At 38.0% G+C, this 13,969-nt stretch overlaps 1 protein-coding gene across 5 annotated transcripts in view; it reads left to right on the plus strand.

The window, feature by feature from the left end:
• The window catches only part of LOC133528163 (ETS-like protein pointed), a 176,207-nt gene that overhangs the window by 120,429 nt on the left and 41,809 nt on the right, over positions 1 to 13,969 (plus strand). For 2 of the 5 annotated variants that reach the window (XM_061865419.1, XM_061865418.1), the window contains exons 2-3: positions 1,375 to 1,728; positions 10,930 to 11,046. In XM_061865419.1, the coding sequence (XP_061721403.1) occupies positions 1,686 to 1,728; positions 10,930 to 11,046 (160 nt within the window). In that variant the 5' untranslated portion in view covers positions 1,375 to 1,685. Of the gene's footprint in view, positions 1 to 1,374; positions 1,729 to 4,766; positions 4,788 to 10,929; positions 11,047 to 13,969 lie in introns of those variants that run through there. The other 3 variants (XM_061865416.1, XM_061865417.1, XM_061865420.1) reach the window with 2 other exon arrangements.

Here is a 13,969-nt window from a genome sequence, read left to right on the forward strand (position 1 = left end):
CACGCATCACGATAGGAAAAAACAAGTGCAAATGACTCGGTTCTCCTTTGATAATTCTGATTTCAATAGAACCTACCCTAATTGACGTTGTCATAAATATTAGTGGCAAATGCCAGCACTATTTGTCTGTCCGTCCATCATGTGAGTGATATGGCATCAGTTCCAAATGTGATTTTTATTGAGAGCAATTCGTCGCCCCCATCTTGCTAAGTAAGTTAGATTGGAGGCACATTGGGCAGTCGGCGACGACCGATATTGTATGCTCCCGAGATACAAGAGTATGATTAAACTGACCAATCATAGTTAGACCGAATTTAAATTAAGAGTAATAAATTTCAAAAGTATTGTAGGTTGCGGACTTATCGAATCTTAAATCGAACTTCTATAAATAAGCCGAGTTTTTTTTTAAATAACAGGGTGCGTGAGAAAAAGTTTATTTAATGATCGTGCGAGAGTTAAAATCTACAAAAAATACATTTATTAAAAAGTAATCTACTAACTGATTAACAATACTTGAGCTCAATAGGTTACATCCACTATAAACACCCCTTTCCAAACAGTTAATAAAGTGTTTGGAGATGGAATGATGATGTTTAACCCTTGAACTTTACAGAGCAGCAATTTTATAAATTTGTGATGCTATTAACATGTTTTATGCATGTATGTAATACGTTTGATTAAAATGTTTATAGATCTATTATTATGTGGGTATTAAATTAGTATCGATTACTGTACACTTATAGACTTTTAGAATATTAAAATTTAATTGAATACATTTAAGACAGGAGGTATCTGTATTGTGCTGAGCTAAAAATTAATTTCAAACTCCATTAAGTAAAGTGAGTGTCTTTACTGCACCGAAATTGGAACCATCGCATAACGGCCTGACAGTTTTCCGCAAAAACTGTCAATCGCAAATAACTGACAGGCCGATATCGTCCGGCGAACTGGTAATCAGTGGGCCCTTTAGGGGCTGGTTATAACACTAAAAGTGACTCGTCGCTTATAGAAGTTAGCAAAATAGCCCGTCACGGCTCACAGTCGGTGTGGGAACATCCCCAAGCCCGCAGCGAGGGTGGGACCGTGGGGTAGGGGAGTCGGGGGTCGTGGGGGACGGGGTGGCCGGGGTAAGTGGGGGTACCGGGCCGGAAGCGTGTGTTGGCACTCGGCTCACACCTGTGGGAATGTTTACCGCAATTTGAATATCGCTCTTTTGTACACTACACTCGCTAATAGCTAGTGAAGAGCTTTACCATGTCAAGAATTAGTTAATAGTTACCTATCTGCGTAATTGTTAACTGTTCTTTTCGGAATATTTATGGAACGAAAGACAGTCGAGTACAAAATCCACTTAAACATTTTTTCCAAACGCAGGTGTAGTAGCAATTTGAACAACCATGAACTGTAATAAAACAATAACGAACTTTTCCACCGTGACGTGACACGAACATAGACAAAATGAAAAACAGTGAAGAGTGTTTAGACTGACCGGAGAATTATAACAAAGAAACAGTTGTGATATTTAATGATCTTATTTAAATTAAGTTATTTGTGAATAGAAAAGACGTTTGTATATATAAAATAAGTGATTAAGACTCGGTGAGGGTAGAAATCTGTTGGAGCAAGTTGAGTACGCTGCGGGTCAGGGCAGACTCGCGTGGAGGCGACCGGCGGCCATTGCAGGCATGGGAATCAAAGTCATGATGAAAGCTTTCAGTAAGCCAAAAGGTAAGTGTTTAGTGCATAAACACACTTTTTAAATGTCAATCCATTATAAAGACCGACCTAACTGAACTTACTTATGCAGCAAGTTATATGTTGAAAACGCAATTTACATGAAGTGTCATGGCGCATAATTGTATATATGCTACGTCAAGTTTCGAAATGGTCAGCATCAGTACTGGTGTTAATTTCGCTACTTATGCGATTAAGGATACAAAGTAACACAACATAAATGCTATAGTTTGATGTACAAATCGTTTGCAGTCTACTATTTTATACGTAAAATAAATGGACAATAAAAATTATTTGCGTAGTTAAAATAATTAAATGTCAAAGTGTAAATTAAAATAATACGTATACTATACCGCGTCACATATAAATTTAACGTTCATTAAACCGTCAATCGGCCATATTGACCATCGGATTCGAAATTGGAAGTTGGTTATTGTTGGTTGTGAAAATGGCGAGTATCATCCTCGGGGCTGACGCAACGCTCTCGGTTTCACGTACTTGTCCCGAATGTGAACCACCCGTGACCGCAAGAAAAATATGACCACATGAATTAATATCGCGTATCGTATCGTTTGAACACGAATGGGTGCCTATTTGATGTTTTATTCGCTTGAATTGCTCGTGGATGGTTGTTAGGGTTCTAGTAATAATAAAGATAAAGTAGAACCGTACCTACCGACCGAATAGCCATCGCTGCTGTTTCAATCAACATATTTTTTTAATGTTAGCGAAATGCTGTTATTTTTTTTATCTTGCAGCTTTTATACAAAGTACTTAATAGAATAGAATAGAATAGAATAGAAAGAATAGAATAGAAATTATTTATTGTCAGACCACAGGTAAAAAATATAAAAGATGTTATTGGTAATATGTCCTTGTCCGTAGTCTACCACATTTATGGTGTACAATATTGAATGTCATGCACAACATGCAGTCAAGTTATTTACATTATTTACATACAACATATAACACAGTATTTTATACAATAAGGTCCCCAACTTTATGCCATTACGCTACATCTGTATATGTCAAGTTAATCATTATTATTATTACATTAATATTTTATAATTTGCCATTGTTATTTATAAAGTCAAGTGGAGAATAAAACATTTTGCTTATAATATCCAATCGAAATTTAAAAATGTGTTTTAACAAAACTTTCAAAAATATATTTTTGTGACTTAAATCAATTACTCAGGTACCCAATTAAGTATAAATACTTCCAAAGTTATAATAATACTACATATTCATTATTTTTAGATCTAAAAATGATTAAAACCTGTGATTCAAATCGGTTATTCCCGGATCGCTTGCCAATTGGAAATAGAACTACAATACATGCGAAATAAATTCTAATGACGTGACGTGGCCATTAAAGGCTGCACCCTGCACCATCCAAATCTAGTTAAACGTGTAGTGTCTTCAAAGTGCCATTACCCATCCAAACATTAGTATATGCCCTTGACGCATTTTGAAACAGGGCTGAACCGTTGAGCAACGATCATTACCGTAATTATGACTTACTCCGCATGCTCCGATGATCTTGAAAGTGAGGACCTTGGCGTGCGTGTGCGCCTGAGAATGTTAGAAGACAATGTTTTTATTCTAGCTCGTTAGTAGCGAATTGTACGATGTAAACAATCCAAACAAAGTATCATCTACACCTATTGCCTTAATCTATGATTAGTTTTTAAGAGAAAATTGTTAATGTTTCCATGTTTTATGGAAAATAAAACAACTCTTAATTGATATTAGGGTTTTAGGGTTATTTTATGGATTAGATATAAACTTTCAGCATGAATCAAAACTAATTATGTGAAATTCAATTTGACGAATTGGTACACGATTCTCAAGTGACTTCATAGAAGTTAGGTGTAACTTATCTTCTGTAGGCAAGTGCATTTGACTTTTGCAGTCCACCACATGCATGTCTACCTATAATTAGTTGTATTAATTCCATTATACTAAGCATAAGTTGCAGGCATACGTCAAAACATTACGTATTCCCAAAAAGACTATAATCGTTGAGTTATGCTCGACGTTTTCATGGTTCCACTTCTATTATACACAGTACCGCGTTGATATGAGCATGTTCTACTATGATAGCTAGTCATTTCAGCGAAGTTTATGATAGCCCTCCCAGTTTGCCTAGCCTTTCAATCCCGTATAGAATTCCTCTAACAGCCAATATGCATTACAGTATTATGACAAACGCAGTTAAACGTAGGTAATAGGTTTTACAATAGATCACACGCCGGTCACACCACACAGAGGGCCGTAAAAGCTGACGATTTGCAATGCGACAATCAAGAGTTCCTAGTTCCTAGATAAATGACGACAGGTTTCTTTGAATTTGCTATTTGGTGTTTTTATTGTTGGATTACATTGAGAACCGGCCACACATAACGTAATGTTGATAGTGACGTGTGTTATATTATATGTTTTTATCACACAGTTTTCGTCATACGCGTCAGCATAATATTATGGCCCAGTGTTGAGTGCTTATAATAATGCTGCGTATGGAGTTAGAAATGGCTCTAACTCCATACGCAGCATTATTTGGTGACTGCATCAGTTGAAAATAAAAATACCTTTTTATCTAGCTTACAAGCCGAATTGCTATTAGGTGATGCTATAAGTGACGCGATTTCTTAATGTTGTAATGTCATGTTTGATTTTAGTTTAATCTCAAGTGGACCACGGCTTAAAAAACCTTTTCATTTTAACGTCTTTTACGATTCATCACATTCCTCACCAAGAGCCATAAACTGTCTCTAACAATTCACAGATATGACAAAGAGACTAGTAGTGGCTAATAACGCCGCAGCAGAGCATGCGCGGGGGCGTCCATTCACGACGCTGATTGGCCCATCCGGTGCGCGCTCAATGAGATGATGCGCCCGGGCCGCCTCTGTCATTGAGCAAAGGTCTCTCGCCTACATTCGTGAACAACAGATCGCTAGAAGATATGGCTAATAGATACCTAGTTGTTCAACGAGTTCGAGAAGCTTAAATCAGCCATGCGGGAATAGTTGAGTCGGTTATTGTTCTTGGTATGTAACAGCTACTCTAATTTCTACCGTTGAAATGTTGTCGAAGCTTTATCATTGTTATTAATTTGAAGCATCACAGCTTTTTGTTTGTAACTATTAAGCCACGCTGATGTAGCTCCTTGACCGCTAGGTACTCGTCGCATACAAAAAAACACTCGCACGCTATCATTTTTACTTCAGGGCAACATGAAGGTTATTTTGAAGTCATTTGAGTCTTTGGGGCTGAAGATACGTACTATAGGCAAACAAAATAAGTTATAACGTCGTCTTTTTGTATTCTGAAAACCGAAATTCGCAAATTGCGGAGATCTTTCTACTTACTAAGACGTAATTAGAGTGACAGAGAAAAATGCCCGCAATTGACGAACTTCGATTTTCCCGGTAGGAGCCCTGTATCTATCATACAGCTCGACTACACCAATTCTGAAGTAGTTAACTCACTTTTAATTTTACCGACTTGTCTTATAGGATCCACCGTAACATCGATACTGCTATTTCGATTTTAATGAATGAGGTGTCAAACAAAACTTCTTAATTCGGATGACTTATTAGGCTACCTACTGTTAAAAGGGAGGAGTTACAGTCTTACAGTTTTTTACTTGTTATCAAAATCAATTGGCTCAGTTCTTTAAAAGTTACTTTAAAAAAATAAACAAACACCTCAAAATTAACAGAAATGAGTAAACATTAGTTGACGCATGGTTATGCAAAGCATTCTGTGGACTCATTTTCCACACGAGTGCCGCAGCCGTTTGTAAAATAACATTTTACCGCGTTATGAACCCCTCATTCACGGTTGAGTGGCGGGAGAATAACAGCCAGCAAATGATCAGTTTTGGGAAAGCATTAAGTAATTAGTTTTCACACGGTTCTAACGGATTTTTTACTAAGCTAGTGGTATCATAGTCCTATGGCATGGTGTCCTTATTAGAAACCGATGGAAATAAGGCACGGAAGAAATTTTTTGCCGTAAGGATACATTGCAAAATGTTTCCTAAGTTCGGTGCAATCTCTCGACCCGAAGCGTTAGTTAACTTTCGTATGCTACTATAAAATGTTGGCTGTTCAAAACACGAATAACAGACATGCTTAAGTTAAATGTAGAGATGCACTTATCAGTGCTAAAGTATATCTACCAAAGGTTAATAGACAACCGTCGCCCTGCATTCCACGTAACATATATACGTGGAATTTACATTATTTAAGATAAAATATATTTTTTTTCTTGTCTTGTTGTAACATAGCCGAATAATAATTTGATCCGACGGTGTGTCTAGCTTGGAAATTATACCTCTTGTGTGTCAAGTAGCTATAAATGACTATCATTATGAAGAATTAAAGAAAAATAATTCTAATGCAAAACGTCGCACGCGCACGACCACACCAAGGAGAATAACAATGGCGGGCGACATGGCGCGAGCTTTGTTGTGTGACGCTATTGTGTGCGGTCAGAGGCTATACGACCTATAATAATTCGGTAGCAGCATTAGAGCAAATGTACAGGTCTTTTTGTATGCATCTTTCCTTTATCCGCAGTAGTTGGAAACAATCGCGCGTTTGCATCATTGCAGTAGCGCGTCTTCGAAATACGGTAACATTGCTACAAATTATCCGAAGCTTTTTTTAATCTCGGCAGTTATTGGATTAAAATTTCCCTTCCTTTTCCGCGGTGTATTTCTTGAAAACAGATTTATTACATGTGGCCAGAGCTCAACGAGGGTGTGGAGTGTTAGGGTCGGCAACGCGCATGTAACTCCTCTGGAGTTGCCGGCGTCCATAGGCTACGGAGACTGCTTACCATCAGGCGGGCCGTATGCTTGTTTGCCACCGACATAGTATACAAAAAATGTGGACTAGCATGGTCATCCAAAGTGGTCGCACCACATTCTTAAATACATAATTCACCCTAAAAAGCAGCCATTCGACCTTGTAGCATATTCCTTTGTCTTCGTAGTCTAGCTAAAATAAAGCTATTACGTTTGTCGGATATAAATTACATCGCGCAACAAGTGCCTGTTCCCCTACGAACCCCTGTTTGCCACCTGTTGTTCCACTATACGTTTACACTGAGCGTTTACACCAACGCCCTTCGAAATACCGTCCCATGCGACTTGTAACCTTTACACGTTTACGACGGTCTTCTTCTAAGGCAAAAGTGCATTACGTTATGTAGAAATTCAATAGCGATTCGCGTGCATTGTCTGCGATAAGATGCGCCGATTGTAACGCAAACTTATTTTATGATAATTTGACTTTTTGCTCGTCTATAAGTAAGTATTAACCTTGTTCTGAAGGGAAGATATTGCTTATGTATGCAGTTACTGCTACCCAGTCTATCATTTGCGATCTCGAGGGCTTCACATGGACGAACAGTCCGTTGGACTGTTTTACAGTATAAAGATAGTCAAGGCGCAAGATAACAATAAAGGGTAACACAGCGAATGGTCTCATAGCGAAGAGTCTCGACCAACACCTTGAGAGACTCGCAAGGTGGTTGGATCAAGGGTCAGATGCACACAGAGGCGGTGATCTTGGACACGGCGCGGATAGTCCGCTGGTTCCTCTCTCTGCGGCCCTGACCACCGGCAGCTTGGGCCCTGCCCCGCTCCTGACACCCTAGGTTAGGTTTTTTTATAATGTGTTTATATATATTTTGTATTGTTTTGTAAGTGTTTTTATATTTTACTTTTATATTCATATTATAAATGACCTAGCCTAAGACCAAAAATAAATAAAGGGTAACACAATTATTATCACGTGATAAATATTTAAAAAAATCCTACCAATTCTTAAAATTACAGAAACGCTTGTTTCCAGAAACCTAAGGCGTGGTCCCGTTTTGTAGGAATAGAAACAAAATAAAGCAATTTATAATTTAATAAGTCTTTCATCACTTTTAAACATATACATAGCTGCAGTCACCATGTTGAGCGTTTTGGATGATATATTTATGATTTACCTGGAGACTCAGCAAACAATAAAGCGCTGAGCTGAAGATAGTTAAATAAATTTAAGCTAAGCCTCAGGAAAACTAGATATTTTCTTCCCTAGAAGCTAATCCTCTAAATCTCAATTAGCCAAAACCGAAGGTCAGTCCGTCCTCGGCGCTGCCCAGGCGCATCTCCGGCCCATTGTGCCGTTATCTACGCTATTCACGATTGGGTCCAGCGTTGTTCGTTCTTGTGGGCAGACCCTCTTTCACATTCGACCTTGGGGCCCTCAAGGTTGTGCTTAATCTGCCTGAAAGTATTGTTTTGAAAATGTTAACTGGCTTTTGCCGTATTTATCGAATGTCCCTTTTACTGGAGAAGCATAAAAAACTAAATTAGATAAGATTTTAGAGACTTATGAGTCTTATGACAGTTCTGACTAGTCCATGAGCGTCTTTAATGTTTCAGCGTGTTTCCTTCACTAAGTTACTTTCAAGTTAAATGGCTTAGTTCACGATTCATGCTACAAAAGATATGTAAAAGGGTATTTGCTAATACCTATAATTAAAAGCTATAGTCATAATGTTATAATAAAAACATACATTTTACTAAGTAGAACAGGGTCATACCGTCATACACATTTTTTAACAAACTCGTTCGCGTTTTTCCTGTAGACATCGCAAAGTTAAGGGAACCTAAAGCTAATTTATTTATTTTATTTGCGCGGCATCTTTACAGGCGGGATACTTTATAATCATCATCATCCTCCCGCGGCTATTCAAAGACCTCCATGTATGAGCATAAAAACAGAACTCATATTTCTGGCAGTAAGTAACTGAGTCTTTAAATCACCAGCGTGCACCAATGATATCCGACAGGTGAAGTGATTATAACTAACTGTGCTTGATCCTCTCACAATACCATCGGTCTCATCTGTGGTTTCATTCATATCTCTCGCCTTTTACCGCGAAACCTGTTTCAACAGCAAACAAAGTATTCTTGGCTTTATTTCTCATAATCTGAATTGCCCATGTTGAATGAGTATGTATCATGGTACCGGCACCAAACGGATGGTCCTCATCGGAAACCATTCGCGACAATTAAAAAACAACCCGAAATCACTCGCTAATTACTTTAATTAAGGAAACAGAGGTCTTACCGCTGCCTAGTTTTTATGCTTAATCCTGAGAAGTGCCATTCCGAAACTTAAATGTTAAGCATTAAACATCCCGTTGGAGATACCTATAATTGAGATACGAGTACATCCATGTTAATTCACAAACTTATCATGCAAACAAAGAAACACCGACTATAATATTCTTATTGGATTTGCAGTTTTCTTACTTTCATTTTTAGTAAGAATTCACACCAGTTAAAAGCGCTGTCCATAAATCTCGAAGTTAAACTGTTACAGTAAGTCAGCATAAATCCCTTTAAAATACCACATATGGATACCTGTTACAGCTCGCCGGATAATCTCTTTCGAATGCTGGCTTAAAGGCGGATCTAGATAAAACATAAAGAAGAAAATCCATAACGATGGACATCATTACGGGCACATTAGCGCATTCATTGTGCTGCATGCATTAATGAGTCAAACGCAGGTGCGCGAGAAATATAGCGCGAGTAAATCACGCGCCGATCGATGCAATTAATTGTGCCTTCGTAATGAACTAGCCTTCGCCCGCGGCTTCTGCTTACGAAGCATTGTTGTTGGAAATTATTGGATCAATAACCTTTTCATTGTTATATGGGAGATGAACATGATCAGATCAGTTATTTTTTTCTTATAATAACTTTTAATAAAGATTATAACATTTGACGACCATTAAAAGACAATGGATATTTAATAGGAAAAATATGTAGGTACTAACTTGACGAGTAAGTAAAAGATTCAATAGAATTTTATAATAATCAGGTGAATTTATAGTAGCCATCGCCGTCTAATACAATTAAAAATCGAATAAAGAATCCAAAAACAACATCAGATAGGATCTAAAGGATATGACTGTATGACATGTTTGCTACCTCATAAAATATGTCGACAAATATGTTCCCACAAATACCGCGACAACATTTAAAATATAAACGACACTAATTTGAATCCCTAATTCTTGTAGCGTATATTTTATTTATAAGATCAAATATAGAACTGTCTTAGAAAAGTTAAATGATATGAGAAGTAGCCGCCAGAGGATCAGAGTCCGGGCAGCGACCGTGGGAGAGGCGCACAAATCTCCGCATCTCAGAACTGGTCGGCAGGTGCGCAAGAGAGCCGCACACACACACACACACACACACACACACATTGGTACCAACACGCGTACCCACACCAATACCGCCATGAATGAAGCCTGCGCTGCAACACAACTACAAGATTTAATCTCACTTGTTTATCTCTGATTTATTTTATTCGAAGCCATCAGCTCAAAAAGAGTTACGCTATTTAATTCGTTGGGTACTTACCCAATGCACGCCGAGACATAATTCAGACGTTCGGATGTCGCTTTTAATTAATTCAAGTGGCAATGATCTTGTCAATGTGAGTTTCGTCCTAAACTAGATCCGTTTTAAATGTACGAGGTGCCGTAATTACCGAAAATTCGAGCGTCATGTTTAAACATAATGTATCTCATTATTTACCCGCTACATACTCGAACATGATTTTATCTCCATTAATATATATTCTTGAGTAGAAATAAAGTTGCCTCTTGAATATATTAACATAGTTGAGCGTGTTTTAGCACGACAACATAAACATACATAATCTCTCGCCCGATATAAGAACGGGGTTGACTTACTAAACCACTTGCAGTTGAAGTCACAGTTTAATTCTTGTGGATTCTTGTGTTGCAATTATTTTAAATCGCTGAAATCACTTCATTATAAAATATATTAATTCCCTCTGATTCACCTTCTACAGCTAATAATAAGTAGTTTATAACCTCCCTGTCGTATCCGACGACTGCGCCTCTACAATTCCTGTTATGAACAAGTAAGAATAAATGCGTAGGTACCTAGCTACTGTAGGATGCACTATGGCAAGCTTGGGTCACCCCAACCTGTTTTTGCATCTCTCCCCTTTATTTTGGCATGGGGTATTTACGTTCCCCATGACCTGCCATATCGCACCCCCCTTAGGTTTTTTCGAACCCCCCAGTTTTTGAAGTTTAGTAAAGGAAGTATGTTAACCATGTTATATTTTGTTGCAGACATCCCATCGCAGGTGCCCCCACTGACGCCCGGCACCAACAAGAAGATGGCCGAGGCGCTGAAGGCTACCTTCGCCTCTTGGGAGAAGGAGCAACTGCGCCTCGGCGTGCCCAAAGGTGAGTTATCAGACCTCGTTCTAATGCCAACTGTTTTACGAGTAACTGACCATTGGTCGACCTTAAGTACCTGTCTATGTCATTGCGATAAGGTTTTTAGATTGTCCGTTAATAATGGTTCAAGAGCGCTGGTAGCCTAGCGGTAAGAAGGTGTGCCTTTCAATCTGGAGGTCGCAATAGCCCATAACATTTAGGTACGAAACTTGTAAAAAGCTATCGGCAAACTATTATAATTAATACTTCCTTACCTGTTCTATTCGTAACGTCTTAAGTATAAATAGTGATGGGAGAGATTGAGGCAATGTAAGGAATAAAATATACCTATTAGGACATGATCTAGGTTTTGGGAGGAGTCAAACATATCGAAGTTCACCCCTATAAATAGTTACGGCATTTGTTTTGCTTAATATCTTTATGTGCAGCACATTTTTCTGGTTCTCCATATTGCTGAGTTACGAATATTACGACTTATTTTATATATTTTCTCGGTCCGTTCCAAAATTGCATAATAACATATTAGGGCTTTGTACTTCAAATTATCTCGCCGTAAATCTTTAAGAAAATAGGTATAGTTAATTGCAATATATTTTTTTAAAGACCGTATAAAGCCTCAAGAATTGCCGGGAGCTGCTGTCAATTGTTCGCATAAAATAGTGCATAACCGATAATAAGAGAAAGCCATAAAACCTGCTCCTTAAGTTATGGACTATATTTATCGTACCTATATAGAGTACGTTTGTGCTAGGTGCAGGCGTAAAGTGCTACTTACACAATGACGTTTCTTGGTAAATATTTCACGACGCGAACCGTGAAAAAATCTCCGTAAAAGGTGATAATGGTAATATACCTAAGTAGACTTCATATAAAAACGACCACGACTTGTTACTGCAGTATTTTTATCCGTTTTCAAACGTACCCTGTTCTTCTGGCATAAAACGTCGAAAACAAAAGAAAGACGAACAAACATTATCTGGGCTGTTCGCCGGTGTAGGTACACGCAAAAACTGTTAGCATACAGTGCGCCATGACGCGGATTTACATATGGTAATGCGGTGTGATGGACGCGGCCCGTCCGCCACACACCTCTGCCTTTGTTGGCGGTCGATGTTTTAAAACAGATTCTTTATATTGCATTATTGCGTTTAAAAATACTGTAATGTAATATTAAGTTTTTCGCAATGTGCACAAAAGACCCCATAGATATGTTGACCAAGGTCAATATCATATGGTGATAATGTGCTACCTGAACTATGTAAACTCAAAAGTCAGGTAAATTGGAGCACACTACTTAATTTTTTTTTTGCTGCCCTCATATTATCTTGTGACTTGTGATTACGAGTAGTTAAATAATTAAGTGAAATTACAACAGTACTACAGATGATAACATGGTTCCCTATTCCGCGAAGTGTCTCCGCCTAACTAACAATAACGACGGATAGGATGAAACAAGCATCACTGTAAAGTCGCAGATTGTCCGATGCATCGCATGTTCGAACGTTTGGTGCGAACTGAGATTTAGTCGTCACATCCTGGATGCGCACCGGAAGCGCGAATAGACGGCGCACAGACGCACGGCGCATCCGCACAGGCCACCGACCCCTACCTGCTTCTGGCCTAGCCTAGGCGCCACCTAGGAAATCTACAAAATAGGAATGAATTCAGAAAAAAAAGTTGGCTCTGGTGTGTCTGTCTGTGGCATCGTAGCTCTCAAATGGATGGACTGCTTTCGATGTGTATTTTTTAAGTGACAGCGAGTGTTTCTTTGCTGTGGGTCTTAGCTATGATTGATAAAAATCGACCCAGTAGTTTGAAGAGCTGTTTTCCAAAATGATGTAATGCATTTTTTGGCATAAATGCGTAGGGATTTTTACAAATGTTTAATTTAATAGTTATTATTTTATTCTTCTTGTTTCTTTATTCTTATTCTACCTTGTGTCGGTAATTCGATGTAAAAAAAATATATTTTCCTCCCAGTCCACAGACATAGCATAGAAACGAAGTATTGTAATATTTCTATGACATTTTAGACTAGGTTCTAACACGACTGTGTCTGAGTGGAAAGGTGATAATGAATAAAAACTATCCCATGTCCTTCCCCGGCCCCGAAACTACGAGTATGTCCATACCGAATTTCATTAAAATCATTTCAACAGTTTAAGTCTGAAGAGGTAACAGATAGAGTTACTGTTGCGTTTATAAGTAGAAATTTAGTAGAGACATAGAATAAATAATATACGTAGAAATTAGTAGGGATAAAAGGGATAACAGCTCACAGTACGAGTTTATTTAAGCCATTGAACTGAAAGTTTATATTTGAATTGATCCTTATCTAAGTACTCTCCCAGGTTATCAAAGTCAGGCTTTAAGTAAGTCAAAACTGTTAACAAACAAAAAAAGAATAAGTAATAACTAATTATTTAAGTTAGTCGAGCTGTTTGACTGCTATCCATAAATATGTTTTTTAATGTCCTACTAAGGTCCTTAGTGTGGTTTCGATATCGCCCGTTATCACTAACCCAATTGGGCGCGTTAGCCAACTGGTTTTCGTTGCGTTCGTATCATGATTCTTTATGTTCCAAGTCATAAAACTGAAACACACTAACAACTTTAATATTGTGTTATCGCTGTGTTTAATTGCCGTTGTTCGTTCGTTTATAAAATTTTAAAACAAATGAGACAAAGTGACGTGGATCAATATTTCAGAAAACTTCTGAACTGTAATAGTGCTGTATCGTTACGGAGATAAGCCGTAACCGAAAATATGTTCTTTTTTAATATTAAACAAGGTTTAACGTGCTAGCAAAATATGTTTACAGACTGCTTTCTATTCAATATCTACCTAATATAACAAAATTTATCTATCCTTCCCAGCAGTCGTGGCCATTTTTTTTCCGCCTGGTGCATGAATTCGACACACGAATGG

This window comes from Cydia pomonella, chromosome 19, assembly GCF_033807575.1.
Source record: "Cydia pomonella isolate Wapato2018A chromosome 19, ilCydPomo1, whole genome shotgun sequence".
Classification (NCBI taxonomy): Eukaryota; Metazoa; Arthropoda; class Insecta; order Lepidoptera; family Tortricidae; genus Cydia; species Cydia pomonella.